The 27,329-nt window shown below is 65.3% G+C and overlaps 3 protein-coding genes across 8 annotated transcripts in view; all 3 read right to left on the minus strand.

Moving 5' to 3' along the window:
* Positions 1-1,566: 1,566 nt before the first annotated feature.
* On the minus strand, positions 1,567-8,365 carry PDLIM2 (PDZ and LIM domain 2). The gene is made up of 10 exons (XM_075175037.1): positions 8,297-8,365; positions 6,297-6,403; positions 5,624-5,775; positions 5,172-5,241; positions 5,009-5,100; positions 4,866-4,911; positions 2,995-3,149; positions 2,545-2,690; positions 2,361-2,466; positions 1,567-2,199 (listed from the first exon to the last, which is right to left on the minus strand). Exons 2-10 carry the CDS (start codon positions 6,387-6,389, stop codon positions 2,004-2,006), a joined length of 1,056 nt encoding a protein of 351 aa, XP_075031138.1. The 5' UTR covers positions 6,390-6,403; positions 8,297-8,365; the 3' UTR covers positions 1,567-2,003.
* Positions 8,366-9,311: 946 nt separating this feature from the next.
* On the minus strand, positions 9,312-20,557 carry SORBS3 (sorbin and SH3 domain containing 3). Of its 2 annotated transcripts, XM_075174771.1 has the most exons (19): positions 17,548-17,939; positions 14,694-14,843; positions 14,475-14,580; positions 14,154-14,377; positions 14,017-14,080; positions 13,808-13,946; positions 13,605-13,698; positions 13,460-13,501; positions 13,256-13,342; positions 12,676-12,731; positions 11,568-11,692; positions 11,401-11,480; positions 11,268-11,314; positions 10,983-11,097; positions 10,777-10,902; positions 10,247-10,687; positions 10,062-10,141; positions 9,867-9,973; positions 9,312-9,786 (listed from the first exon to the last, which is right to left on the minus strand). In XM_075174771.1, the coding sequence occupies exons 2-19, from the start codon at positions 14,799-14,801 to the stop codon at positions 9,725-9,727; spliced, it is 2,103 nt and encodes a 700-aa protein (XP_075030872.1). In that variant the 5' UTR covers positions 14,802-14,843; positions 17,548-17,939; the 3' UTR covers positions 9,312-9,724. The 2 variants fall into 2 exon arrangements, with proteins under 2 accessions (XP_075030872.1, XP_075030874.1); XM_075174773.1 differs by lacking the exons at positions 14,694-14,843; positions 17,548-17,939 and adding an exon at positions 20,429-20,557.
* Positions 18,722-27,329, minus strand: part of PPP3CC (protein phosphatase 3 catalytic subunit gamma) — a 38,353-nt gene continuing 29,745 nt past the window's right edge. For 2 of the 5 annotated variants that reach the window (XM_075174777.1, XM_075174774.1), the window contains 3 exons: positions 26,831-26,928; positions 24,061-24,132; positions 18,722-22,760 (listed from right to left, as the gene is read on the minus strand). In XM_075174777.1, the coding sequence (XP_075030878.1) occupies positions 22,582-22,760; positions 24,061-24,132; positions 26,831-26,928 (349 nt within the window). In that variant the 3' untranslated portion in view covers positions 18,722-22,581. The remainder of the gene's footprint in view (positions 22,761-24,060; positions 24,133-26,830; positions 26,929-27,329) is intronic. The other 3 variants (XM_075174778.1, XM_075174775.1, XM_075174776.1) reach the window with 2 other exon arrangements.

A 27,329-nucleotide genomic window follows, 5' to 3' on the forward strand; every position in this document is an offset into this window, starting at 1 on the left:
CAGACAGCACAAACTGGGGAGGTGCCAGGGACCCCCAGGGCCCCCCCCGGCACAGACAGCACAAACTGGGGGGGTGCCAGGGTCCCCCTCCGGCACAGACACCCCAAATCAGGGATCCCTGAGGATGCCCTCCAGCATGAACTTCGCAGGCTGGGGACCGCAGGGGACCCCCCCCAGCTGCACGGGGGTCCCCCCATAGCCCCAGGGGCCACCGACTCACCGCGGCCGCGGTGCGGCTCCACGCTGAAGGCTCCGCGGCGGCGCAGCATCCCCGGGCGGGGGTGAACAGAGCACCGGGGAGGGCGCAGCGGGAGGACCGGGGAGAGCACACCGGAGACCGGGGAGGTCGGAGGGGGCGGCCCCACTGCTCCTCCGCCGCTTTATGGGGCAGGGCTGCGGGGCGGCACGGCCCCGGGGCGGGGCGGGGGGGCCGCCCCCTGCCCGGGCAGCACCTTTGCTCTGTGCCACCCCGGGGGGGGGGCTCACGCCCTCCGGTCCCCCCCTCCGAGGCAGAAGCGTTTATTCCTCTTTTTTCCCCTGCCCCCGAAGCCGTGCGGACGCTGCCGGGCAGGCGGTGAGGGCAGGAGAGACGGGGCAGGACCTCCATCCCTCCCTGGGGATGCTTAATTAAAGTCCTAACAGCATTGAGCACTGCAGGCCTGGAGCTGGCATGGGGCTGTGCCTGCCTGTACCCCTGCCTGCACCCCTGCCTGCATGAGACCTGGCAGGGACCCGAGCAGTGGGACCCCGAGCAGAGGGACCCGAGCAGTGGGACCCCGAGCAGAGGGACCCCGAGCAGAGGGACCCCGAGCAGTGGGACCCTGAGCAGAGGGACCCCAAGCAGTGGGACCCCCCTTGGCATGGGACCCCCCATGCGTCCGGCCGCGAAGGGCCCGGGGCTGATCCCTCTGGGGAGCTGCAGGAATTGGGTGCCTCGATGGTGAGAGCTCAGCCGAGCCCAGGGGCGCACGGGGGGCTGCAGTGCACCCCCAGCAGAGAGCGGGCAGCGGGGCAGGGGAGCCGGCTGGGGGTGTGGGGAGCCGTGGGACGTGGGAAGAGGCTGGTCCTCTCCCAGGCTCGGTGGGGAGCTGCCGATAACAGCAAAGCCCAGATAACAGCAAAGCCCATCTCCGTGCAAACAGGCACGGAGAGCAGCGATAAGAGCCCACCTGGGCCTCCGCAGGACAAAGGCCCCGGCCAACAGCCCGCAATAAAGCCCTGACACCTCCCAGGGACACCCGGAGCAGGGAGGGGACAGTCTGGCCCCTCCGGGAGCCCTGACCTTCCCGGGAGCAGGGCAAGGCCAGCCGGCACCGAGCCCTGTGCATCACTGGAGGACCAGACCCTTGGAGGCTGTGCCAAGCCCTGGACCCCCCCGGGGCGGGGGGTTTGCTGCCAGCTCCCCACCACTGGTACGGGTGCAGGCAGGAGGGCTGCGGGGTCCGGGGTCCTTGCCTACGTCTTGGGGCTGGGGGGAAGCCCACCCTCCCTGGCCCCACAGTTCCAGCCCTGGGAGGGTGCAGGCTGCCTGTCCCCCCCGGCTCCGCACAGACCAGACACGGGAGTGGAGCAAATATATATTATATTTATATAGAGATCTGGTTTAATATCTCATAGAAGCCCTTCGAAGTCAGTGTACAAAGCGGTGCCAGCCCCCTCTCCAGTACCTAAGTGCTCAAGCGTCCCTGTGCCCCCCCCGCGTCCCCACCGTGTCCCCGGGCACGTGCAGCTGCTGCAGCCCAGGCTGAGAATTGACCCAGCTCATCACACGCGCTGACACAGCAAGGGCAAAGGCAGGCAGCTGCAGCGCATCCCCCCCGGCCATCTGCAACCTGGTGATGTCCTCGGCCCCCAACCCAATGCCCCCCCACCGCAGACCCCGACCCTACCAAAGCAGTGGGGCTGGCGGGGTGTCCTGGGGGGGACGGGGTGCTTGCTGCTCTCCGGGACACGGTAGGATGCAGGCGGCGAGCTCCCCGCTGCACCGTGCTGGTGCCCAGGGCTCAGGAGTGGGGGGAGACAGGGGGGGCGGCAGACCCCCCCGGAGAGCCCTGGTAGCGCAGGCGGGCGTGCTTCTCGCAGTAGAGCTCGTCGCCCACCCAGAAGTGGCCCCGCATCTTCAGGTTGAGGCCGCAGTCGGCGCAGGCGTAGCAGGACGGGTGCCGGTAGCGGCCGTCCTGGATCCTCACCGCCTGCGTCCTGGGGGAGACGGGGAGGGGGGCATCAGCGGGGCACCCCGTGTGCTCCCTGGGTCCCCCCTGGCACCCCAGGGTGATGCCCAGGATCAGCCCCATTTTGGCCCTGCTGGGAGCGACGGCAGGGACAGATCCTGCCCAGGGAGCCCCCTCAGCCCCACTCACGCGATGGTGCTGCTGCACTTCTCGCAGACGTGCAGCTTCTGGATGCCGGCCACGGGCTTGCGGACGCTGGGCGAGAGCCGGCTGGGGAAGGGGGTTGCAGGGCCGGCTGCGGGGAGATGAGGCTGTCAGGGTCCCGCCACCCCCCTGGCCAGACCCCCCCATCTCCCCCCCGTACCCCCCTCACCTCCGCCCTCGTCCTCCAGAGCCTCCTGCAGCAGGCGGAAGGTGCTGGACTGCCGCGGGGCCGCCCGCAGCTCCCGGTTCTCCTGCAGCATCTTGTAGACCTCCGAATCCTCCTCCAAGCGCCGCATGGCCGGCTCCAAGCCCAGGCTGCGGGACGGCACCCCGGGGGAAGATGGGTGGGGGGGGTCCCAGCACCCCGATGCCTGGGTCCGCCGGGCTGCACCCCGCCACCCGCCACCTGCTCCCTCCACCCTGGGGAGCTGCCCCAGCCTGCCCGGCCCTCCCACGTCCCTACCTACCTCTTAACTCTTTGCACGGGCTCCCTCGGCGAGGCAGCACCCAGCACGCACCCTGGGGTGCAGAGCCGCCACGCCGCGATGGGTGCATAGGGCTGGGGGCTTCCCCGCCTCTGTGTCCCCCCCCCCCGCACGGCCCCAAGCCCGCTCCGTACCTGTTGCAGGGGTTGGGAGAGGGTGAAGAGCGGCGCCGCTCTCTGCATGTCTCCCAGAGGTTTGGGGGGGCCCCGAGTCCCGGTGAGGGTGGGCGGGGGGGTGGAGGCAGGATCGACCCCGGGGAGCTGTTCTGGCGGCTCAGGCTTCCTCGCTCCTGGCAGGAGGAGAGAGGTGCTGGGTGCCCTGGGGGGGTGCGGGGGGCCAGGGCTGGCAGGGGGGTGCTGCAGCAGCCCCCCAGCATGTCCCGAGCCCGGGGGTGAGGGTGGCATCTCCCGGGCAGAGCGCAGGGAAGGGCACCTGCAGACCCTCCCTCTCCTTTTGGGCACCCCAGGGACACCCAGACCTGGCCCAGGGGCTTTTTCCAAGCCCCGGTCCCCAGAGGGATGGGTGCTCCGCCTTGCTCCCCGCAGGGATGCAGGGATGCTCCACGGCTCGGTGTGGGGCAGCTGCTTCTCCTCCCCTCCTGGGCTGGGGCCAGGGGGACCCCAGGGGGGCCAGGGGAAGCACCCCCACTGCTCCCCACCCCAGTAACCCTGCGCCTGCGCCCGTCCCCTCCCCGGCATCTGCTCCTGCTTAGCGGCCCCGGCGAGGCAGGAAAGGCGAAACCCCGGCTAAGTGGAAGCTGATGTTCCCGGGAGCAGCCGCCACGCAGATGCAAATCCCGGCAGGAGCCTGGGGATGGGGACGGGGACGAGAAGCCCCTGCCCGGACCCCTCGGAGATGGAGAGGGGCAGCGCCAGGGCTCTGCGGGGTCACGAGCAGGCAAGGGACGAGCTAAAATTAGGCACGGGTGGAGCCGGGTGCCTTGGCCTCATCCCCATCAGCACCAACCCGCCCTGGGATGCGATGAAAAGCGCGGTCCAAGGGCAGCCCTTCCCCTCGCCGTCCCTTTGGGCAGGGGTTTTCGGGCACGGCATCCCGCACAGCCCCAGCCCCGCGGCGGGGGGGGTCCAGGGCAGGGAGGGACCCTCCGGGGCCGGCACCAAAGCAAATAACGAGCTGGGGAGGAAGGAGGGAGCGAGCGGCTGGAGGAGCCAAGGGGCGGCCGGGGCCGCGGCCAAAGGCAGCTGGGAAGGGCCGTGCTCGGGGCCACCGCGCTTCCCAATTTGGGCTTGAAAAACAAGAAAAAAGAAAGCAGGGAGGGAGGAGAGGAGGGAGACGCCAACACCGGAGCCAGCGGCTGCCCCGCGGGGCGCAGCAGCCGCCCAAAACCGCGGCGGGGAGGGATGGGGCGGCCGTGGGCATCCCAGGACCGGTCTGGGCGGCGGGGGAAGCATCCCGGCCCCACGGGCATCCCAGCCCCGCTCCCCGGGCATCTCTCTGTGGCAGGGGCCGGCGGGCGCTGCCGGGGGTGTGCCGGGCCGTGGGTCCCTGTCCTGCCAACACCCCAGTCCCCCGGGCTTGCGGGAGTAGGGCCGGGCCTCCCCAAACTGGTTTGGCCTCCCCAGGCTGGCGCCGTTGCCAAGAGGTGCCGGGTAGGAGTGAGCAAAACATCCCTGGCCAGGTGTGCCGGTGCCCGCGGGGCCCGGGGGTGCCTGCCAGCGCGGCGGGGAGGCGGCCGGCGGCACCGGCAGCGCGGCAGACGCGGTCCCCGAGGCGGAGCAGGGCTGGGCGATAACGTGGCAATGGGGCTGCAAGGGGGGATGCTACGGGGCTGCAAAGGGCGACGGTTTGGGGCTGCAAAGGGTGATGGTTTGGGGTTGCAAAGGGCGATGCTGTGGGGCTGCAAATGGTGATGTTTGGGACTGCAAAGGGCGATGGTTTGGGGTTGCAAGAGGCGATGGTTTGGGGTTGCAAAGGGTGATGGTGCACAGATGCCCCCCCAGCATCTCCGCCTGGCCCCGCACAGCCCCCCCGGCTCCCTCCTCACCTGGCAGAGGCCGGGACAGGCGAACTCCTCCTCCAGGGGCCGTGAGCTGGGGGGAGAGGACAGAGCCATCAGGAGAGTCCCTGGCCCTGCCCGGACCCCTGCCTCCCCCCCCCAGACCCACACGCAGCCGGGTCTGGCCTTACCTGCCGCTGCCGGGTGGGGGGCTGAGGGATGCTGGGCTGGAGTAAGAGGCTCTCAGGGCGCCCTGGCTCTCTTCCTGCATCCGCAGCGCGTCCTGGGGAGGGGAGGGAGATGCCAGCAGCTGAAATCAGCCCTGGGCGGGGGGCCGGGGTGTGCAGGGCTCACCTGGAAGCGTGTGGCCAGCCTCTCCGGTGAGGTGTCCCCATTGGCATGGCTGGAAGGTGGCATCGGGGACCTGGGGACCAAGGGAGAGTGGGGGGTCCGGCATCTGCCCCAGGAGCATGCAGCCCCCGTGCGCCCATGGCAGGGTGTGGCACGACCATTCCCCTGCAGCCCCCCGGGGAGGTGCTGAGAGGCAGCAGCCCCAGGCCCCCAACTGGGACCAGTCGGCCAGGTAACGGCTGCCAGGGCTGCCCGGCCTCATTACCGCCTGACTCTTTTAATTACAGAGCTGAGACAGGCTCCCGTGGGGATGGCAGAGCCCCAAGAGTCGCCAGAGGGGAAAAACAACCAGCACACACATGGCTGGGGACCCCAGCCCGCGCAGGGATGCCGCTTCCCTGGGGCTGGGGACCCAGGCGTCCTGGCCGCCACCACCCCCCCGTCACAGCACCCACCTCTCCACCTGCAGCCGGAGCTGCCCCGGGCTCTGCTTGATCTTATTCTGCGCCTCCACGTTGAGCATCTCGGCCGCGCTCTCCCCGTTGATGGCGATGATGACGTCCCCTGGTCGGAGGTCGCCTGCGGCCGCCTTCCCGTGCTCCGTCACCTCCGCGGAGAAGGGGACACGGGGACAGCCCTGGTGTTATCTCAGAGGTACTGGAGGCAGCGAGCCCCCCACCAGCCGCCCCTCGGCCCCACGCACGCCGGTGGGAAGCCGCCTTAATTGCAGCATCCCCACATGCAGCCCTTGTGCATCGCCGCAGCCGAGGTCCCGGCACATGGTTGGGTGCAGCCAGCTCCGTGCTGGTCCCCGAACCCCACCCTGCCAGGATGCTCCCACCCACCGGGGTCCCCACAGCCCTGCCAAAACAGTGCCAGTCCCTCTGCCGGGGTGCGCACTGGCGCGGGAGGACCAAGGCCGTGGCAACAACAGCCAGAAACTCGGCGCAGCCCTGCCCAGCCCAGGGGCGGCACGAGCCCCTGTGCCGCCGTCGCCCGCCGTGGGGCCGTTCCCACGGAGCAGGATCCCCAAGGACAGTAAACAGGATCCGCTCCCCGGAGCAGCCGGGCACGGCACCCGCCCCGGCAGCCCTCCCCGGGGCGAGGGGGCACGCAGGGGGTTCCTACCTTGGAGACGGTGATGGGTTTCCTGAAATCCCTTCCCCCGGTGATGCGGAAGCCCCAAGGGGCCGGGCCGGCCAGGGTCACTGTCACCGGCATGGCAGCGGGCGGCTCTGGGTGGGCAGGGAGCCGCGGCGTCAGGAACCCCGGGGCGCCGAGGGGACGAGGCAGAGGAGAGCCCTCTCCTCCCTCCACGAGGCGCAGCCTGGCAGACCACCCGCCGGAGGCCTCCCCCTGTCCCTGTCCCCCCAAGGGTCCCCAGCACGGGGCCAATGGAGACCGGCAGCGCCTTCCTTCCGGGGAGGGGACCCGCGTCCTCGCGCCGTCGCAGGGTGCCGGCAGCCACCGCTGCTTCCTCTTGCCTCCCCGGTGCCCCCGGGCGAGGCTGGCGGCTTCCTCCCCTGCTGAGCTCCCCTGGGGTCCCGGGCACCCACCGGTGCAGCCGGTGGGACGGGGCAGGCAAAGTCACCCCGCCGCCCCCGGGGCCTTGTGCAAGGCAGGAAATCGGTGCCGCCTTGGCAGCGAGGCCGGCAGCTCGCGGCGCGGCAGGGCCAAGCCAGCGGGATTTGGAGGGGAGGATGCGGCTGCGAGGGCAGCCAGCGGCCGGCGAGGGAAGGATCCTGCTGCTCACCGCAGCGGGGTCCGGGCACCGACTGCACCAAAGGTCTGCACCCCAAGTCCTTCGCCCTGCAGCAAAACCCGCACTGAGGATCCCCCGGGGTGACACGGGGTCCCCATGGCACCCCAGTGAGCGTGGCAGCCCTTAGCTTCGATGGGGCCAGCGGGAATGGGCAGCCCCCTCCCCTAAATGTCAGGTCTGGCACCCCTGCTCCCTGTCCGGCCGCCCCGCACCAGCCCAGCCCCGTCCCGTCCCGCCGCAGCCGGCAGCCCAGCTGGGCCCGACCCCGCCGGCACAGCCCCGGGGTGGCCGCGGGAGCCGGGCACCCCGTCCGCAACCGCCGGGGAAGGCATTTTAAAAATCCCAAGCGCACAAAGAGGGGCTTGAGAGGCTGCCCGGAAGAATTTCCTGGGCTGGGCTTTGCAGCGCTGGGAGGAAACCCCAAACCCCCTCCCCATGCCCGGCCCCGCTCAGCATCCCTGGGCAGCGAGGTCTGCCGCCCTGGGGACCCCAACACCCGGCTGGGCATGACCCCCCGGCCCCCCAAAAGTCCTGCACCCCACCTCTGTCCCCTGCACCCCCCTCCATCCCCTGCACCCCACCTCTGTCCCCTGCACTCCTCCTCCATCCTCTGCACCCCACCTGTCCCCTGCACCCCCTTCTGTCCCCTGCACCCCCCTCTGTCCCTTGCACCCCACCTCTGTCCCCTGCAACCTCTCTGTCCCCTGCACCCCACCTCTGTCCCCTGCGCCCCTCCTCTGTCCCCTGCACTCTCCTCTGTCCCCTGCACCCCAGCTCTGTTCCCTGCAACCCAGCTCTGTCCCCTGCACCCCTCCTCCATCCTCTGCACTCCACTTCTGTCCCCTGCACCCCACTTCTGTCCCCTGCACCCCACTCTGTCCCCTGCACCCCAGCTCTGTCCCCTGCACCCCTCCCCTGTCTGCTGTGCCCCTCTTCTGTCCCCTGCACTCTCCTCCGTCCCCTGCACCCCAGCTCTGTCCCCTGCACCCCGCTCCGTCCCCTGCACCCCCCTCCGTCCCCTGCTCGGTCCAGGCTCCGCGCCCCGGCGCACAGCGATGCTTTTGTGGCCGTGGCGGCTGGCGGTGCCGCCTGGCACCCCGCAAGGCGTGACGGCGGGTGACAGGCGATGCCAGGAGGTACAGGGGACATGGGGACATGGGGACAACCTGCGGGACAGGCTCTCCGCACCCCCCTACCCCCTCCCTGCCCGGGGGGGAGCAGCACCCCGGACACCCCCGAGCACCGGGACCCCCGAGAACTGCATCCCCGAGGGACGGGCACCCCCCCGACAGCCGGCAGCATCCCGGGGCCAGCGCCCCCCGCGCCCCCCGCTCCATCCCCCCCGCAGCCCCCCGGCCGCACTCACCGGCGGGCGGCCGAGCCGGGCGGCCCCGTGGGGCGGCGGAGCCGAGCGCGGCCCCGGCGGCGGCACCGCCCCCTCGGAAGGGGCCGGCGGAGCCCAACGGGGCCGGGCCGGGCCGGGCGGCAGCTCCGCAGCGCCGTCTGCGGGCACGGCCGCCCCGACGGGGCGCACGGCGCGGGGCACGGCTCGGCTCGGCCCGGCCCGGCCCGGGGTGGCGGGAGACCCCGGGTGGAGGGGCCGGGGGGTGCCCTGGGAGCCCCACGCAGCATCACCGCCCCTCAGGGCATCACTGCCCTACGCAGTGTCACTGCCCCGTGCACCATCACACCCCGCACGGCATCAGTCCCACGTACCGTCGTAGCCCTGTGCAGCCCCGCATGCACCATTGCAAACCCCCACAGGCACCGGTGCAGTTCCACATACCCCCTTGCAACCTCACAGGCACTGTTGCAGCCCCACGTGCCCCCTTGCAACCTCACATGCACCGCTGCAAACCCCCACATGCCCCCTTGCAACGGCACCATTGCAGTCCCACGTCCCCTTGCAACCTCACATGCCCCATTGCAGCCCCACATGCTCCCTTGCATCTTCACATGCACCGCTGCAAACCACTACATGCCCCATTGCAGCCTCACAGGCCCCCTTGCATCTTCACATGCACCGCTGCAACCCCCTACACGCACCGTTGCAACCCCGCAAGCACCATTGCAGCCCCACACGCCCCCTTGCAACCTCACATACACTGCTGCAACCCCGCACATGCACCGTTGCAGCCCCACAGGCCCCCTTGCAGCCCCTTACGCACCATCGCAGGCCCATGCAGCGCTGTAACCCCGCACAGCACCACAGCCCCACAGTGTCACCGCCACGCAGCATCCCTCCCCCACGGGGACCACCACAGCCCCCTTGCAGCCCCGCCGCCCCACGCAGTGTCCCGCGGGCCCCTGCCCCGCGTCTCCCCGTGGGCACCGTCCCGCCGGCTCCCTCCCGTCCCGGCGCCGCCAGGCAGGGCCTCGGCTCGGGCTGAGCTGAGCTTTAATGGTGGACAAGAAGCAAACGTGACTCCCGGGCGCGTGGCACGGCCCCGGACCAGCATCTCGGGTCACAGCCGTCATGGTCAGGCCCGGCACCGGCCAGGCCCCCCCCCGCACCGGCTGGAGAGGGAAGGGGAGATATGGCCACCGGGATGGTGGGCGATAAGGCACCGGGCAGCGGTGAGGAGGGGTCGGGTTAAGGCACTGGGGTGGGGGAGACCCCCCGCGGAGGGGGGGATTGGTCCCTGTTAGAGGCAGCCCCATAGGGGCGGGAGGGAGCTGGAGGCACTTCGTCCCCGGGGGGGGACACGGAGGGGATGCAGGGTGGCCGAGGCGGGGCGGCAGGGAGCCCCCAGCCCCGCGCCGCCCGCCGGGCTCCTCTTCTCCGCACCGCGGGTCACACCGGCGCCACGTAATTGCCGGGGAAAGTGCCGAATTTCTGCGTCCTCCTGGACACGCCTGGGATGGAAAGGCAAAGCGATGCGGTGAGGGGGTCGCGGTGGCGTCCCGTCCCCGTCCCCATCCCGACGGCCACGCACCCACGAACCAGCCGTCGTCGCACTGCTGCATGACGTCCACCCGGTCCCCCTCCAGCAGCTCCAGCTCGTCGGCGTTTTGGGGCCGGTACTGGTACAGCGCCCGGTACCTGCGAGACACAGTGTGGGCAGAGCCCGCGCCGCCACGGGTCCCGCGTGGGGACACCGTGCCACGGTGCCACTCCCGGCCCTACTTACGGGGTCCACTGGATTTCGGAGCCGTTGTAGGACGGGGCAGGCTCGGGGCGGGTGCTGGTGGGTGCCCCCGTGGCTGCGCGCTGCAGGGGGAGAGGATGAGTGCAGCGTTACGGGGCAGGACCCACATCCCCAGCGGTGCCAGGGCATGATGCCGGGGTGGGGGGCTGCGGCGGGGGGTCTCTCACCTGCTCGGGGGGCCAGGCTGGGCGCCAGGGCTCCTGGGGATGGACGGCCGCAGGGTGCGAGGGGCTGGCGGGGGCCAGTGAGGGGCTTGGGGCGCCAGCGCGGGGCAGCTTTGGGGAGGGGGGGAAGGCGAAGCCGAGGTGGCGGGGTGAGGACGGGCGCCCACTGGCCTCGCTGGGACCCCGCTCTGCCGCTCGGGGGGAGCTGGCGGAAAGCGGGGGGCCCCGGGGACCGGGCGAGCGCTGCGGGGATGGGGAGCCGGCCGGGGGCCGGGGGCTGGCAGAGGCGGGCGAGGGTGGGAAGTCCTCGGCTGTGGCTTTCACCCTCGGCTCCTTCAGCACCTGCACGTAGGTGGCGGGGAAGATGCCCTGACGGCTGGTGCCGGAGATGCGCCCCTCGTACCAGTTCTCATCCACCCGCCGCACCAGGCAGACCCGCTCACCCTGGCGATGGGACGAGAGGATGGGTTAGCACGGCATGGCACGGCACGGCACGGCACGGCACGGCACGGCACGGCCCGGAACGGTGGTACCTTACGGAAGGAGAGCTCGACGGGCAGCTCCCCTCGGAAGTTGTAGAGCGCCAGGGCCTCGCCGTACTCCAGCACCTGGATGGTGGGTGCCTTGATGGGCTTGGGCACCTCCGTGGGGGGCAGGATCTGGGGAGGGGGGGACATGGGTGACAGTCAGCACCGGGCTCTCCAAGCCCGGCCACCCCCTCTCTATCCCCCGGGCTCACCTCCACGTAGTTGGAGGGGAAGATGCCCACACGGCCGTGGTGCTCGCCCTCCAGCCAGTTCCTGTCCACCTCCTTATGGATGTAGACGATGTCCCCCTTCTGCAGCGTCAGCTCCCTGCAAGCGGCAGCGCTCAGCGACACCGCTCGCACCGGTCCCTGGGGGGGCACCGACCCGTCCCCAGCCCGGCTGGCATGGCCACCACACCCCGGGGCTCCTCCGGTCCCCATCAACCGCCCAAGGGACCGCGGGGGTACGGCGGGGACCCCCGCAGCGCCAGCACTTACTTGGGTGACTCGGCTTGGAAGTCAAACTTGAGGCGAGCGGCTTTCATCTGGGGAGGGAGAGGAGCAGTTATGGGGGCCCCCCCCATCCCGGCCATCCCCGATCCCATATGGGATGGGACCATCCCGGCCTCACCTTCTTCTCCTCCCTCCTGATGGCCTCTGCAGGGTCCCCCATGTCAGACAGGCTGGGGAGGGTCCCTGGCCTGAGGGTGTCTGCAAAGAGCGGGGTGTCACCAGCCGGCGGGGCCGGGGTGCATGGGGTGCCCCATGGCACGGCACGGCTTGGGGGGGGGGGCTCACCTCTGCCAGGGCCTGCACGGCTGCGGTCGCTGGCCAGCCCCAGGCCACCCCGCTCCATGCCGGGGCTGGCGGGCGGGCGGTGGGTGCCGGGGGGGCTCTGCAGCCGGCGGGGTGACGAGGGGCTCCTGCGGGGTGACAGCGGCTCAGGGCAGGGCTGAGCCCCGCATCCAGCCCCACTGCCACGCACCCCCCTGCCCTCCCTGCTCCCGACCCTGGGGCCAGGACCCCTGGGTCCCCCCGGGACCAGGATGCTGGGGTCCGCCGGCTGCGTCCCCCGCCCCGGGGTCTCGTCCCGGAGGCGGCCAAGCGGGATGGGTCCAAAGTTTGCCGGCGGTGCCGGCGGCACGTCCCTGCTGCGCGGAGCAGGAAGCCCGGAGCAGGCGAGCGCCGGGGAGGGCCGCCTGGCTAATGGATAACCCCGCTCCTGGGGGCACTTAAAGAGCCCAAATTCCACCCCCCCAGCCCGGAGGAGGGGTCGGGCAGGGGGGCAGCCAGCCTTCTGGCCCCCATGTACACCCCTGGGGGGGGGGGTTAGGGTAGGTCCTACAAGAAGCGGAGCACTTGTTTGTTTGTTTTCCAACCACTGCCAGGGCAGGGCAGGGGGCCACGGGGATGCCCCGGGGTGCCACCCCCCCCCGCCTCGTCCCACGGTGCGATAGCACCCGCCGGTACAGGTGTCTCCTCCCCGTGCCGGTGGCAGTGGGGACATGGGGACACGGCGGTGGGAATCCAACCGCCGTCACCTCCCCTGGGGCTGAGCCAAACCCCGGGACACGCCGTCCCCGCAACGGGCTGGACGGGGGAAAGGGTCAGCCCCGGTCCGGCCCCGTCCCACCCACCGGGCAGCCGGCCCGGCGCCGGGGCCCCCCACCCATGGCGGGGCGTGGTGGGGGCGAGGCGGCCAGCGGTGCCGCGGGGGGCTCCGTGGGGGATGCATGGGGACCCCCACCCTGCCGTGGGAGCCGGGACGCTGGAGGGACGGTCCCGCCTGCCCCCCCCCCCCCCCCCCAGCGTGGGGCCCTGTCCCACCGCTGCCCCCCACCACGAGTGGGGCCCCGGGCAGTGGGATTTGGGATTCGGGGTGCGGGGAGCAGCCGGCTTTACTCACCGAGCCGCCGGGGAGGCCGGAGCAGGGGAGCGAGCGGTGGGAGCCGCCGCCGAGCTCTGCCGGAGAGGAGCGGGAGGGGGTGGGAGAGAAAAATTAATCATCCAGGAGGCCGAGTCTCCTCGGGAAGCGAAGGAGCCCAGCGCCCGGCTGCGCAGCGCCAACAACCGCCGGACGGACGGCGTGGCGAGGCAGGGTCCTAGCGTCCCACGGCCACGGCCACGGCCACGGCCACGGCCAGGCCACGGCCACATGCCACGGGCTGGTTGTGCCTGCATCCAGCCTTGCGTGCATCCAGATGCGCGTGCATCCAGTTGTGCGTGCATCCAGATGCGCGTGCATCCAGTTGTGCGTGCATTCAGATGTGCGTGCATCCAGCCGGGCACGTAGCCGGCCGTGGCTGCATCCAGCTGTGCACGCATCCTGCCACGCGCACGTCGAAGCCTGGCACGCACACGGCTGTGCGCACGGCTGGATGTGCACGCCATCAGCCCCGCGCGTCCCTTCAGTGCCACCCAGCCCCAGGGAGCGACGAGGGGCAGCAGCAGAGCCCGCGCGAGCGGGCGGGCAGGGGCTGGGGTACCTGGCAGGGCTGCTGGCGTGTCTCCATGGCCCTCATGTCCTTGTCCAGCTCCTCACTGAGCTGCTCCAGCTCCTGCTCCAGCAGCACCTGCGTGGCCAGGATGGGGCTGCGGCGGGCGAGGCTGGTGCTGCCTGCACCCCGCATCCCAGCGGCATGGGCACTGGGACCCCCGCTGCCACCCCAGCCCTGCCATCGGCAGCTTACCTCGATGGGCTGAGCCCGCGCCGGCGGCACCGCTGCCGGGGGCTGGAAAGGGCAAGGGGCCGGTTAGGTGTGCGTCCGCCGCAGCGCCCGTCAGCATCCCTCCATCCCGGGCTGAGTGGGTGCTGGGGGTGCCGGGGCTGCCTACCTGCCACGGCTGCTCCAGCACTGAGGATTTCCCTGGTTCATAGTCAAAAATGCTGCCAGGCTCCGTGGTGGCACTGGTGTCACCCCAGCTGGCCCTGTGGGGAGCCAGGAGGAGCTCAGCCCCAGCAGCCCCCCGCTTTGTGGCCACCCCACGAGGGAACGGGTCTCCGGGCACCATTTAAACACTGTCCTGACCACACTCACCAGTCCAGCCCGTTGGGCATACTGGGGGGCTCAGCCAGCAACAGCCCTTTCCTTTGCGGCTCTGGGGGGGACGGAGGCACCACGGTGGGCGAGGGGCCGAGCTTACCCGTGGGGCAGCGATGGGCATCCCAGTCCGGCTCTGCAGGGATGGAGGAGGAGGTGAGCGAGTGCCGTGCCACGCCGTACTGTGCCGCAGCACCGGGACTCACCTGGCAGCTTGCGGTGGATCTGCCGGAACATGCTGCGGTACCAGTCACGGGGCCGGTCAACGCTCTGCGGGGACAGGGTGGGGTGGTGAGGGGGTGACGGGGCGGGGGGAAACCCCAGTCCCGCGCCCCCGACTCACTGAGCGCGAGGCGATGGGCATCCCCGTCTCGTCCACCGGTCCGATGCCATCGTACTTCACCCAGCGCCTCTCCCGCCGCTTGCTGTCCTTGGTCCAGGTGGCCGACCAGCCCGGTGGCCGGGGGCAGGTGGGGGTGGCCCCGGGGCCGGGCATGGGGCCGGCGGGCGCCGGGGTGCTGGGTGCCTTCGCCTCCTTGGCCGGCCAGGTCTGGTACCACTCGCTCGCTGGGGACGAGGTGGGCGAGGGTGAGCCCTTGTCCTCTGCTGAGCATCACCCGGGGGAGCCGGCGGGGACGTCCCTGGGGGTGCTCGGGGCAGGTACCTGAGCTCCTGGGGGCCGCCCGGCCGTGCTCGGCCGCGCTGTGGGTTCCCGGGTCGTGGAAGTCGAAATTCAGCGTGTTGGAGCCGCGGTGGCGGATGACGGGCACCTGCGGCACAAGGAGGGGACTGGCGCGGGGGCAACGCGGCGGTGGCAAAGGGATGGAGGCGAAGCAGCTCCCCAAATCCTCCCGGGCATGCAGCAGCCCCTGGCCCCACTCACCCTCGTCACCGTGTGCTGCAGGGGCACCCACAGTGGTGGGTGGAAGTGGGAGATGTCCTCCATACCCAGAACCTGGCCGGTGTCGGGGGGCAGGAGCCGGCCTGCCATGGCTGTGGGGTGCCGGGATGGTGCCCCGGGGCTGCCCGTGCCCTGCGGGGGAAAGCGGCTGTGCTCACGGCGGGTCCCGTCCCCGTCTGCTGGATGCTCCCCTCCAGCGGCTTTGTCTCACCGCGCTTTGCCGGAGCCCCATCCCCACCTCCGGGGACTGTCCCCTGTTATTCACAGGCGCAGGGGACACCGTGGTGGGGTGACGACCATTGCAGCACTGTCCCCAGCCTCACGGTGCCGGGGGAAGCGGCTGTTCCTGGCCAGAAACAGCCCTGGCACGGCTCCCCGCTGTGTTCGCCATGCGGCCTCAACCCTGCCACAGCCAGATCCGGACCACCCAGCCCCTCTGCCCGCCCCGGCTCTGCAGCACGGATGGATCCAGCCCCCCTGGGCTCTTTGGGGCGAAAACACCCCGGGGCGGGACAGGACGACGGCCGAGCCGCCTGCCCATCATCCCGGCATCCCGCTGCGGCGTGGTGGGATGTGGCTGGCGCCGGTGCCCTCCCGCCCGGGCACGTGGTGGCAGTGGCGTCGGGCAGTGCTGCGCCGGGAGAGCTGCCAGGGCCGAGCCTCCCCGGGGCCGAGGAACACGAAAAGGCAGAAGTATTTCCCCGCCCTGCAGCGCAAACAGGGAAGGGAGAGGGGAAGGAGGGGAGAGGCGGCAGGAACGCGCGGCCAAGCCCGGCACCACCCCGCCGGGAGGGCAACGTGCCCGGCGCAGCCGCGGCCGTGACTCACCGCTGCACCGCGGTGCCAGGGCCGCAGCACGGGGCGGGGGGCAGCTGCGGGGGACTGGACCCCCATAACTGCTCCTGACACCATTGCGGGGAGACGCGGGGCTGCGTCGGCTCCAAGGGCGAGAGCAGCCCCGGGAACCTTTCGGGGGACACCCATGTCCTTGCTCGTCCCCCAACACCTCCATCCCCACCGGGGCACGGGCATCGCCCATGGGACTCGCAGATGCCGCGGGGGACCCGTGCTGAGCCCGGCAGCGCGCAGACCCCTCCTCAAACAGCAGCCATGCTGCCGGGGGGCTGCTAGCCCACCACGGGCTGGGGACCCCTCTGCTCCTTGCTCCCAACACCAGAGGCTCTGCAGCCCGCAAGGCTCTAATTAATGATTATAATCACCACGGGGAAACCGAGGCCCCAGGAATGACTTGCCCCGGGGCACAGAAAGTGGGGTGCAGACTCCCACCCCTCCCCAGAGCACCCCGACCACTGCCACTCCATTCCCAGCACCGAGCCCTCCTGCAGCCCCATGGGGCTCAGCCCCATCCTGCTCCCGCAGACCGTCCCCCAAAGCCTGGTCCTGGGGAGCGGGTCACCCCCTCCTCGCCGGCCCCCGAGCCAGCTCTTACCTCCTGGGCAGCGCCGGCCTCGGTGGGGCCGGGGGCTCGGGGAGCCCCGCGGCGAGCGGGACGGAGCTGCGAGCGGCAGGGAAGAAAAATGCACGGCGCAAACTGTGCCGGGGGAAGGCGAGCGGGGGCCTCAGCGCGTTGCGGGCGGCCGGCGGCGAGAGCCCCCCGACAGCATCCCCCGGTCAGGTCAGCAACCGCCGTCCTCGCTGGCGGCGGGTACCCGGGTGCCCCGGCCCCCCTGGGGTGCGCTCGCCCCCCCAGCGCTCCCCGCTCTGGAGCGGGGCCGGCCCATTCAGAGTTTCCAGTGACATTTCCAGGGACGGGATCCAGGGAGGCGAGCCAAGAGGCTGAACTCATCCCACGCCCCGCGCACGCGTTCCCGCGCACCCGGCCCCCGCTTACGAAACGGGGCGAGCCCGGTGCCGCCGGCCCCCCGCCGGCAGCTGCCCCCCGCCAGGATGGAGCCGGGGGCTTGGAGGGGCTTTTTGGGAGAGGATGGGGAGGGAAGTGCCCGGCAGAGGTTGAGCGGGGAGTGGGATTCCATGCTCCTGCGGCCCCCCAAGCCCTGGAACGGGGGCATGGTGAAAGCCACCTGTGACCCTCCATCCCCTGGGGGTCTGGGCATTGGGGACCCCCATTTAACACCTCCGTGCCCTGCTCTGCAGAGGCCCTGTAGCCCACCTCATCCCCTCCGGCAGCGCCCGTGTCCCAGCCTCCGCCGCGCTCGCTTGCCGGCCGCTTTCCGAAACTGCTGACAGCCCCGAAACGGGGCAGCCCCGGCCCTTCCTCTGTCCCACGCGCTCCCACGTGAGCTCAGGCCTCTGCCCCATGGGAGCTCGCGCGGGAGGGTGGTGGCTTTGCTGCCAACCGCCAGCCATCCCTCGGTCCCCACCAAGCCACCCGTCCCCTGCCAGAAGCTGCTGCTGGGGACAAGGGGCTGAGGGCACGCGATGCTGCGCCCAGGGGACAAGGGGGACAGGAGCGGCTGCGCTCCCCGCTGTCACAGTCCTGGAGGACGCAGCCCCCGTCCAACAGCCGCGGGGATGGGGCGGCTCCTCCCGTGCACCGGTGCAAGCCGGGGACACCGCAGGTTGGGGACAGGAGCCGGTCCTGCCGGGGAAACTCGGGGAGACAAGGGCAGAGAGGGCAGCAGGGCCGGGGGGCACCCAGGGAAAGGGTTAAACCCCGCGAGGGGAGCCCAGACCCCATCCCCTGCCCGCCAAGGGGGTGACGGTCTCCTCCAGCCCGCTGCCTGCCGAGTGACATCTCTAGAGGTCACAGCGCCCGCTGGCAACGTCCTCCCGTGGGCAGCGGGGTCCCGGCCACCCCACGCCGCTGCAGCCCACCCCGAGGGGCCAGCTCCCCTCCGGCGGGGACCGGACTCACCTCCGCAGCCCCATGCGCTGTCCTTGGGCAAGCAGCCTCCGGGGCCGGCCCTGCCTCCCTCCGCCCGGCTCCCAGCACCAGCCTCCGCTCGCAGATAAATATTTAACGCGCAGCCTGGGTCAGGATTAACAAAGGACGAGTGTTTCCTGTTTGCTCAGCGCGGCGATGCCAGGCGGGAGCGCGCGGCCAGGCCGGGCGATGCTCTCTTGGTTAGGGCTGTCGTGGGCAGCGGCCGGAGCCCCTCGCTGCCGAGATCGGGCCACGCTGAGGGTGGGCAGCGACGGTGGGGGCGAGGCAGGTTGCTGGCGGCTCCCCCCTGTTTAGTGGGAATACCCAGGAAAGGGGTGGGAGAGCCGGAGCATCCCTTCCCCGGTCGCACCCTGACCGCTTCCGGCAGCTGGGGACGGCTGTCGCACGGCGGCCACGCCGGGCTTGGCGAGTCGCGGTGACGGAGCCGGCAAATGGATGGCACGTGGTGAGCTAAACTCAACGCTGACCCCAGCAGTGGCAGAGGTGCTGCAGGGGAGAAGCCAGATGTGGCAGCCACAGCTGGGAGCCGGGTCACCCCGGCTGCCCAGGCGGGCGATGGCAGGGCTGGGATGGCTGCAGGAGCCCTCTCCTGCCCCCCCGCTCGGCCCTGCAGCCGAGGGCTGGGGATCCCCGGGCAGGAGCCGGTGTCGGAGCTGCAACCCAGCAGGATGGAGCCTGGCCAGCACGAAGACCAGGGCTGCTCACCAAAGCCCTGCAAGCCCGCGGCATGGAGGAGGCACCGAGCAAGAGGGGCGAGGAAGGAGCCAGGGGGTGAAACAAGAGCCGGCAAATATCCTCCTCTTCCTCCTGGCACCCGGGAAGGCAGCGGGAGGAGCGTTATTTACTCAGCCAGCGGCTGGAAGGACGGAGGGGCGAGGAGAGGAAGCCGAGAGCTCTCCAACAAAAGCGCCCGGGAGCGACTTCGCAAGTGCCGACGTGCCGGGGAGGTTGGGAGACGCCGTCTCGGCGCTGCCCTGGCCCCGGAGAGGGGCCCTGAGCAAGGCAGCGGCCATAAAACAGACCTTAAAACCTCTCTCCCTTTCTTCCCAAAAGCCAGGCAGCACCCGTGGGGCTCTTGCTGTGCCCTCCGCCCCGGGAGCCAGGCACCCCACTGCACCCCAAAATAAACCACAGCAGAGCCGAGTGACTGTGTCAATTTTTAACTTTTTTTTTTCTTTTCTTCTCCTTAAAGATGACTTCCAATTTACATTAAGACAGTTCTAACAAATTCATTCCTTGTTCACAAAAAAAAAAGAAATTATATTAAATAATTTCTGCCAATAAATAACATTTTCACCATTTTTTTTTTCTCCTTTAAACATAACTAAAAAAAAAAAGCAAGGAAAAAAAAAAAAAAGGAGGCAGTCTCCAGGCAACGGGCGTATGATCCTTCAGCATCGAGAACCCTAAAATCACCATCACTGCACCCAGCACGTGTCCCGTGGGGCTTCAGGTCCTCCCTGGCAGAGGCCGGCGGGCCTCCACCCGTCCCTGCCACCGCACCTACCTAGGTCAGATCTGCGCCCGAGCGCCGCGACAGGCTCCCGGGCTGGCACGGGCAGCAAGAGGTTCTCCCAACGCCAGGAAAAAGTAAAAAAAAAAAAGAAAAAAAAAAAGCTTGAACTCAACCCACCACCCGACCCATTGCTGACTCCCCTCCTTGTTACATGCACCTTGCTATAACATGCAAAAAAACCCAGGCTGCGAGGCCAGCCTGCGGAGGACGGCTGGGCTCTCCCCGGGGCCGGCTGGGCTCCTCGGCTTGCATTCCCGGAGCCCTGTTTTTGCCGAGCTCCGAGTGGCGGCCAGGGAGGGAAAGGGACGGGCGGGAGCTCTGAGATGAGGGGTCTCGAGACGGGCGTAGCTCCGAGGCGCTGGCTTTGCAGGGCGGGGGGGGAAGGAGGAGGAAGGAGGGGAAAATCTGCCTATTTTTGGCATTTTTTGTTTTGCCGCGGTGGGGATCGGGACAGGGAGCTCTGCCGGGATGAGCGAAGGACCTCGCTAGCGGCTGCCGGCCTCTGCTCCGAGGTCTTCATCACTCTCTTCCCCAAAAGCTGGTGAAGAGGGGATGGGGTTTCCCAGCTCGGCGCTGGGGAAAGCTCTGCCTTCCCCGCAGCTCCTGCCGCCGGCCGGGGGCTGCCGGCACGGAGAGGGTTACACGGATGAGCGTTAGTCAATCAGGGGGTAATTAGCACCCAGGAGCCCCATGGCTGCTCCTCACCCCCTCGGGAACTCATGGCAAGGGAAGGGGGGACCGGCCCCAGCGTTGCTACAGTGACGGGAGCCCGCGCTTCGCCTGGCAGTATGGCATCCATACATGCCGGCTGCCAGACCCACATCCAGCCGTTAACCGCCTTCCCCGACAGGCTCCAGCCCCTCCTGGGCCGGGATGCTGCGAAGGGATGTTTTTGGCAACACCCAGCTCCAGGGACGGGGGGGGTGACAGCTCCTACCGACGCCGTCAGCCCCCCCGTGCTTTGCAAGGGCGGCAAACCATGAAGCACAAGGGCCAAGCGGGTTTCGGGGGGAGCTGGCGATGCCGGAGCACGAGAAGAAGGTTGGGGGACAAACCTCGAGCAAAGCAAATCCCGCTCCGCGAAGAGACGGTCCTTGCTGAACCCCCACGCAGGGGCTGCCAGGCGCAGGGGTACGAGCACCCCCCCGCAGCACCCGTCCCAAAGCTCCCGACTAAAACTGCTGCTTGGGCGAGATCCCAGCCTGGGTCAGAACAACATGCCCGAACATGCACGGGCAGCACCTTTGCACGGTTTGCGCTCTCAGAGGAAGATACCACACATCGGCTCACTGTGTTTCAGAAAGGATGCCGTTAAAAAACAGAAGAAATACTCACAGACAAAGGCAATTGGCCCCACGCCTCGTATGGGGTTAGAGAAGCTTGCTCAAAACATCTCGCACTTTTTGCAAAGCAGTGGGCGTGTAAAAAAGGAAAAAAAAAAAAAAAAAGAAAAAGTGGAGGCATGCGATTCAAAAGTCTCTTGTGAAAACCCAGTGGTCTGCTCACAGATACTGTTTCCTAAATAGCTGGCATGAAATTAAGTGACGTATGATTCTAAGACAATCTGAAAGCTTCCTGCAAAGTTGCTGTTTTCCTCTGTCGCTGGAATCGCAGCTTAGGGCCGGAGCACAAAGGGAAGACAGCAAGATCCAGAGAAGGGGTTGGCAAATATCCCTTATTAGAGGCTAAGCCCGCTCACCTGCTGCCTTTGCTTGAAGAAAGCATAATAGGCAGTTAAGTTGGAAAAGAAGTGAAAGCTGGCAAGGGATTTGCTTCCGGAAGCTGCTGCTTTGACTCTGTGCAATCGCAGGCAGAAGAGGACGCGGCTCAAATGACACGCGGGGAAGGGAAGCGACCAGACAGGAATCTCACAAAATCCTTTTTCAACGCTCGCTTCAGGTCAAAGTTTAAGTGAAAGAACGAGGCTCCACTTAACAGATCCCAGCTTCAAAACCCTTGACACTGCAAAGAGGGTGTCCTCTGGAAACCCTCCTTTCACCGGGAGATCCCCCTCCCTCTCCAGCACTGCACAAAAACCCTTCCAAAATTTCTGCCAGATCCACTCGGTTCTTCTACCTGCCAACCTACCGTAAAACCATCCTCCCCCCCCGCAGCCCAGGGAGGGATGCGCTTCCCAAACCAGGGGCTTTTTAGCAAAGCCGCCTCGCCACTGGCCGTCAGCCAACAAGCCACATCTCTACAAAAACAAGCAGCACCGTCCCCCGTCCTTCCCCAAATCTTTATCACAAGCCCACAAACCCCCTCCAGCTGCCGGGAAAGGCTGATGTGCCCGTGGCTCCTTTGGAGTCGGAGGAACAGCCGCTGGCTAACAAGGTGACCAGCAGCGGGGTAAGCCCAAGTAGGTGAAAGACCCCCCCAAAGACGCATGCTAGATGACTGGGAGGCGATGCTGGCTTAGGGGAGACCACCTCGTACGCCCACCGCTCAAATACTGATCAGCAAGGGCCGATTCGAGAGCCGGGCGCAGGGGAGCGTGCCATGGGCTCTGCAGTATGTGATGGCGGTAGCGGGGGGGTCTTTCTGTCCACAGGTTATAAATCACCCCCTTTTTCCTTTAAAATTCAGGCTGTGGCAGATTTCCCAAAGACCTGCTGATGACTAGAGACTGGAGGTAATTCCTCTGCTCCAAATCAGAGGGATTCCCAGAGGGATTTCTGCTGCACGGACAGCCCCGGCTGACAAGCTCCGGCGTACAGCTGGCTGCGCCAAGTCCGAACGGCCGGAGCTTCGGGAAGAGCTGCAACAAAGAGCAGTGCTTCTCCCACCTGCCTTCCCGTCCTGATTAAGAGGTTACTTTTCTGGCTTGGGGCTCCACTAGAATAAAACTGAATTACTGAAGGAAAAGGTGCTGTGATTGGTATAACACACGGGAGTCCTTTAGAGCTAATCCTGAATATTTGGATGTCACCTTGGAAGAGGGACGGATCCCAGCCAGTTGCACCATGCAACGTGCCTTCCGCAGAATCGGTTGCTGAAGCAGCAGATGCAGGTAGGCAAGAAGTTGAAGAAAACAACAGCAAACTCTGGGAAGAAGACAGTTATGAAAAGAAAAACCAAACCAATCCTATTTTCAACGAAAGGACCTGCTTTTGAAAGCACAGGCTAACTTAGAATTGCACCAAAGTCAACGACCCAAGTTGCCTGGGACTGTTTTTGTTTCTTTTAATCCCCCCACAGAGGTTTGCCTCTCGTGGAGGAGAGGTCAGCTGTACAGCACAACACTTCATATATGCACTAGCAGTTAGATTGGTTTCTAAATTAAAAAAAGATGGACTTTTTATATATTGAACATAAATAAAAAAATTACAAAATGGTCACCTTTCTTACAGAATGGATGCAAACTGGATTATGAACGTGCCTCCAGGTGAAGTTGGTTTCTCCCCTGCCCCCACCCCACCCCAATAATAAATAAATAAAATTCATTAAGTTTTGGATCCTTTAGTGGTGCAGATTGGGCGCTCGGACCGTTACTGGGCTTTCTTCCCTGTGCCGTTCTTGTCCGCAGAGTTTGTTGAGGTTACCAAGTTCACCGGCCCGTCTGAGTGCATTGAATCTTTGCGTGGCGGCATGCGTTCGTTAATGCGATCCAGACCTCTGGCTTCTTCGAAGCTGCGGATCTTGTGCTGCGGTGAAAATCCACGAATGGCTGCAGAGAGAAGGGCCGAGACAGAAGAGTTAGTCTGAGCCGCGGATCCCCGGCCAGGAGCCCTTTAGCACACGCCAGACACGTACAGGACAGAGTCGGGGCGACAGAAAGCACGTGTCTGGCTACGGGAACCACGAGATGGGTCCGTAGGTGATTTTGGCATCGCCAGCTCATGTGGGTACCACAGTGCAGCTGGGAAGTTGAAGTCTTTGCTGCTAGGTCCCAGCAGCAAAGTCTAGGATCCAGACTGCAGCGACTTGCTCTGCTCCCTAATGGTTCCTCTTTTAACACAGTTTAGTAGTAGGAACTTGAAGACCAGACAAGTGCTCAATGTCCCCAAACAGTGAAATCTCAGGAAACTTTCAAAGCTGAAAAACAGGATACTAAAAAAAAAAAAAAAACCAAAGAAAAACCCCAAAAAACAAAACCAAAACAACACAACAAAGACACCACCACAAGGCTTTAACTCCAACACACACCACACACTGCAACAGCAGGAGAGGGAAACAGCTAGTCCTCGGATGACAAACGCAACGCTTCTTGCATGACCAGGAGACACACAGGCAGTCTCACGAGTGATGAAATCCCACCAAAAGCAGGCGTACCTCTGTTTCATCACTACGAGGCTGAGTACATCATCCTTGCGATGATGATACGGACCACATGTTTAACTTCTTTGTGTTACAGATAATTTAAGAAAAAGGGTTTTGTGCCAAATCTTTTTACAAGGACTTGGCTGGTTTACAGACAAAACTTCCCTTGGTAATCAAGAAGTTCTCTACACAGAGGTACAGCCCCATTCATCAGTAGTTGAATGGAGCTATCGAGGAGAAAACCTCCCCAGGCACTAACCTCCCGAATCTGTCATTTCTACATGAACTACAGGGAGAAAACTGCTTCTCCACACTGGGACCACCTTGGCCCACCTGTGGGGAAGGCAAGGATTACATCAGAGCCGTGCAATCCGCTATTTCCTAGATGATTTTGACCAAGCGTGCTGGCAGCCTTCACCGGATCGAGTTAGCCAGGGGATGAACTCAGCCACGAGGCATCCGAGATCAGATTGCAGGACCCCAACACCAAGGTCTTGAGACACCAGAGCCTCAAACCACTCCGGAGACAGGGCAGGAATAAAGGTATTGCACTAAGCAATAGCCTCATTAAGGCTAAAATAGACTTGAACCAGCCCACTGTGTTTTTTTTGCTTCCCAGCAGGGGCCCATCCTCCCCCACTTCTGGTGATGCAAGAGTAAAAAGCTTCCATAAGGCTGATAAAGCTCTTTAAAATTAGCGCACGCACACACAGAGATGATTTGAGTCTCTCGCCGGATTCTAGCCATACCTTCCCGTGCCTCTACCGCTTCTACTGTGGCTGCAATACAGAAGAACAGTGGCATGCAAAAATGAAGACAGAAAAAAAGAGTGACAGTGAGTGATCTAACATCATCGCTGCGAACGCAGAGCCCACAGCCTCCCAGCCCCAGTGGAGACGACCGTAACCAAAACCAACTGGCAAGAGGAAAAAAGGTGACAGGAGCTTGAGAGGAAGGCTGAAAGGGGACTCCCTCGGGTTTAGCGTCTGCTGAGCGCCGACACGGGGGAGTCTCCTTTCCTCACGTTCGCTGGACTCGTCACACAGGTAAACCCGATGGAAAGAAACAGAGAAGCAGAGATGGCTTGCTGCTGCATGCACCGGAGGGCTCGGGCATGCAGGCGTCCCACGGCAAGGACAGCGATAGTCTCAGACTAAGCCATGGGTCTCCACCTGCATTTACAGCCCCCCTGCTCGCAGTTCAGTGGCTCTAGGGTGCCTTGGCCACCTTCAGAAGGTAAATTACGTGGAATTCATGCCAGAGCAAAGCCCCAGAGCCATGTAAGGGAAGTGATCCCGAGGGACAGGATGACTTTTTGGAGCAGTGGGGAAGAGAGGGGCAGTTTGTTCTCCGGGGGAGGGCAGGCAGCAGCAGATACCAGGCTGCCCCACTCCTGATGCCTTGAATTGTAACAAAAAAAACAGGCTGATGCTTCAAATGCAGTTTGGCTTCAGCTCCACCTCCTAAAAGTGTTACCAAGCAACAAGGCACCATAAAGCTGAGCAACATCCCCCTTCCTAAATCTGCTGCAGCAGCTGTCCAAGTTTTGGTAGTCCCTGCCCCAACATCTGGGAGGAGGCCCTTCCGTAGAACAGATCCCCCGCTTTTAGCCTCAAAACGCCAGAGTTTTTTGCTTTGGACACAATACAAAGGCCACGTGGTGCTTGAGAGGCCATGGAGGAAGAACGGAGTTGTAGCTGAACATCTTTGCTCCAGATTCAGTGATTTGATTCAGCCGATTTTGCTAAGCCGTGCTGCAAAAGGTTGGCAGGAGGCTCAGGGAGGGAAGGGGCCCCGCCACTGCTACCTGCAGCCCTGTCTCTCCTCTTTCGGGGTGCAGAGGCACCCCTAAAGGGGGACAAGCCCCCTCCTCTCCCTGCTGAGCAGACGGGCTCCCAGCACGGCTGCTGAAGGAGCGCCTGTAGGTTCGCCAGGAGGCTGCTGCGAGCAGACGGCGCGGTGCGAAGGCACGTGCGAAAGGGGAAGGGGTGAGAGGAGGCACGACGGGGAAAGGAGCGCGAGAAGGGCACGAAAAGCAGGGTGCTGCTGAGGGGAGCACGGGGTGCCGGGAGCAGCAAGGGGTGGGAAGCCCGCAGCCACGGGAGGAGGCGGCAGGCAGGGTCAGGTAAGGCAGCAGCAAAGGTCCAGCTTGTTTGTCCTGTCTCAGGGAGAGGCACAAATCTCAGCTTCCTTACGGGGGGGAGCTGCCTGGTAGCCCCTTAGAGGACCCCCCCAAGAGGGGAAGGTGCAGGAGAGCATCGCAGCACGACCCGCTCCCTGCGCTGTCAGCTATAGGGGTGAAGCTGCAGCACCATGAGCGAGCTGGCTGCTCGAGCCGAGCTGCAAGAGCCACCTTCCCACTCAGGCTCTGTTCCCGTGCCTGCAGCAGAACTGGGGCGACAGAAACCATTATGATTGCTATAAAAAAAGAAAAAAAAAAAAGATCATACTCCTCAGTGGGCAGAGAAACCCATGAGTTTGGGAGCGATACCGCATCCTCCCCACCTCCAGGAGCGGGCAGCAATATTTACACGTTTCTCACTTGTGAACTATTTAATCAAGGCAAGGCAATCCCAGAACAAGCCCTCTTCTGAGCCCGCAGGAAACTACCCAGCGCGGATAGGAAGGGGAAAGCAGGCTGGTTAGATGCCAGCATTCAAAGGCTGGCGGCAGGAAAGGATTAAAACACTAGATTACAGGATTCCCTCTGGGGACACATGTTACTATGATAACTCATTCCCTGACCATCAGCCAATCTCCCTGCCCTGCGAGTTTCAAGCACGCAGATCGCTAGCTCAGTCCTGCTCTCAGCACACTAATAAGACAGACCAGTTGGCTGCTGAGGGAGGGAGCAAAGTATCTGCCAGCAAGCACAGAAAAGAAACCTCCAAGACCAGATCAAAACCAGGGGGCCAAGAGAAGTCTTAATATGAAACATACAGGCCTGGAAGAATCTCCTTCCTTCAACTAAATCTAAGCTTCCTCTGTTTGGGATTCACAATTTCATAGGGTCAAAATTGGAGGGGTTTCGTTTAATAAAGAACAAACAAGCAGGCGTGTTTACTATTACATTCATATATACGCTATCACACAACAGCAGCAGATAGGTGAAGCAGAGGATGCTCATCATGCAGCGTTAGAAGGGAAATAAATGATAAAAATTGTTGCAGAAACATACAATAAAGCAATACACATGCTTTAGGCAGGGTGCTGTTTGTTGTCTTTTTTTCCTCGCGTTCCCCTCCTCCAGGGTATACGGGGACATCTTGGAAGACTCTCCACATCCCCACCTACATTTCTGCTTTCTCCTATTTCTGAATCCTTCCTCCCCGTGGGCCTGAACCACCTCTCAGGTCCCCTGGCACCCTGAAGTACGCCTATGGGAACTGATTGAATGGTTTTCAGGGCAGCTGAGGGCCAGGTATAAAACTGCAGAGGGGCTGCAGCGTTGCAGAGAGGAGGATCGTTCATACTCACCAGTCTGTAGGGTCTGCCTCCCCCCTGAGAGCACTCCCAGGGGCAGTGTACCTGTGGGAGTCAGGCCTTTGAGAGTTAGCACGCTCTCGCTCTCCTCTCTGCAAATAAGAGGCAACGGAACCGGTTATTGAGAGATTAATGCAATGCTCAGTTAGGTCCACGCAAGACTTAGTGGTGAGCGGCATGAAAACTGGAGTCTGCCCTGTGCTGACCACAGGCAGCGCGCGTCTGATCTGCTGGGCACCGAGCACAACCCTGCCTCCTAAATACGGGACCTCTGCTTACTCAGCCACGACGCATCAGAGCTACGGCACAGCAAATGCATCCAAAGGGCTAAATACACCTAATCAGCAGCATTTCTGCTGGCAAAGGTGCCGGTGCTTGAGACGGACGTTTCTGAGAGAGTCAGACTGCCAGAGACCACCACCCTGAGCCTTTGCCATCCGCTCCGAAGCAACGGACTCGTAAGATTTTTCCCCAACAGGACCCTGCCGGCCTG

The sequence above is a fragment of the Calonectris borealis genome, chromosome 27 (genome assembly GCF_964195595.1).
Source record: "Calonectris borealis chromosome 27, bCalBor7.hap1.2, whole genome shotgun sequence".
NCBI classification, from domain to species: domain Eukaryota; kingdom Metazoa; phylum Chordata; class Aves; order Procellariiformes; family Procellariidae; genus Calonectris; species Calonectris borealis.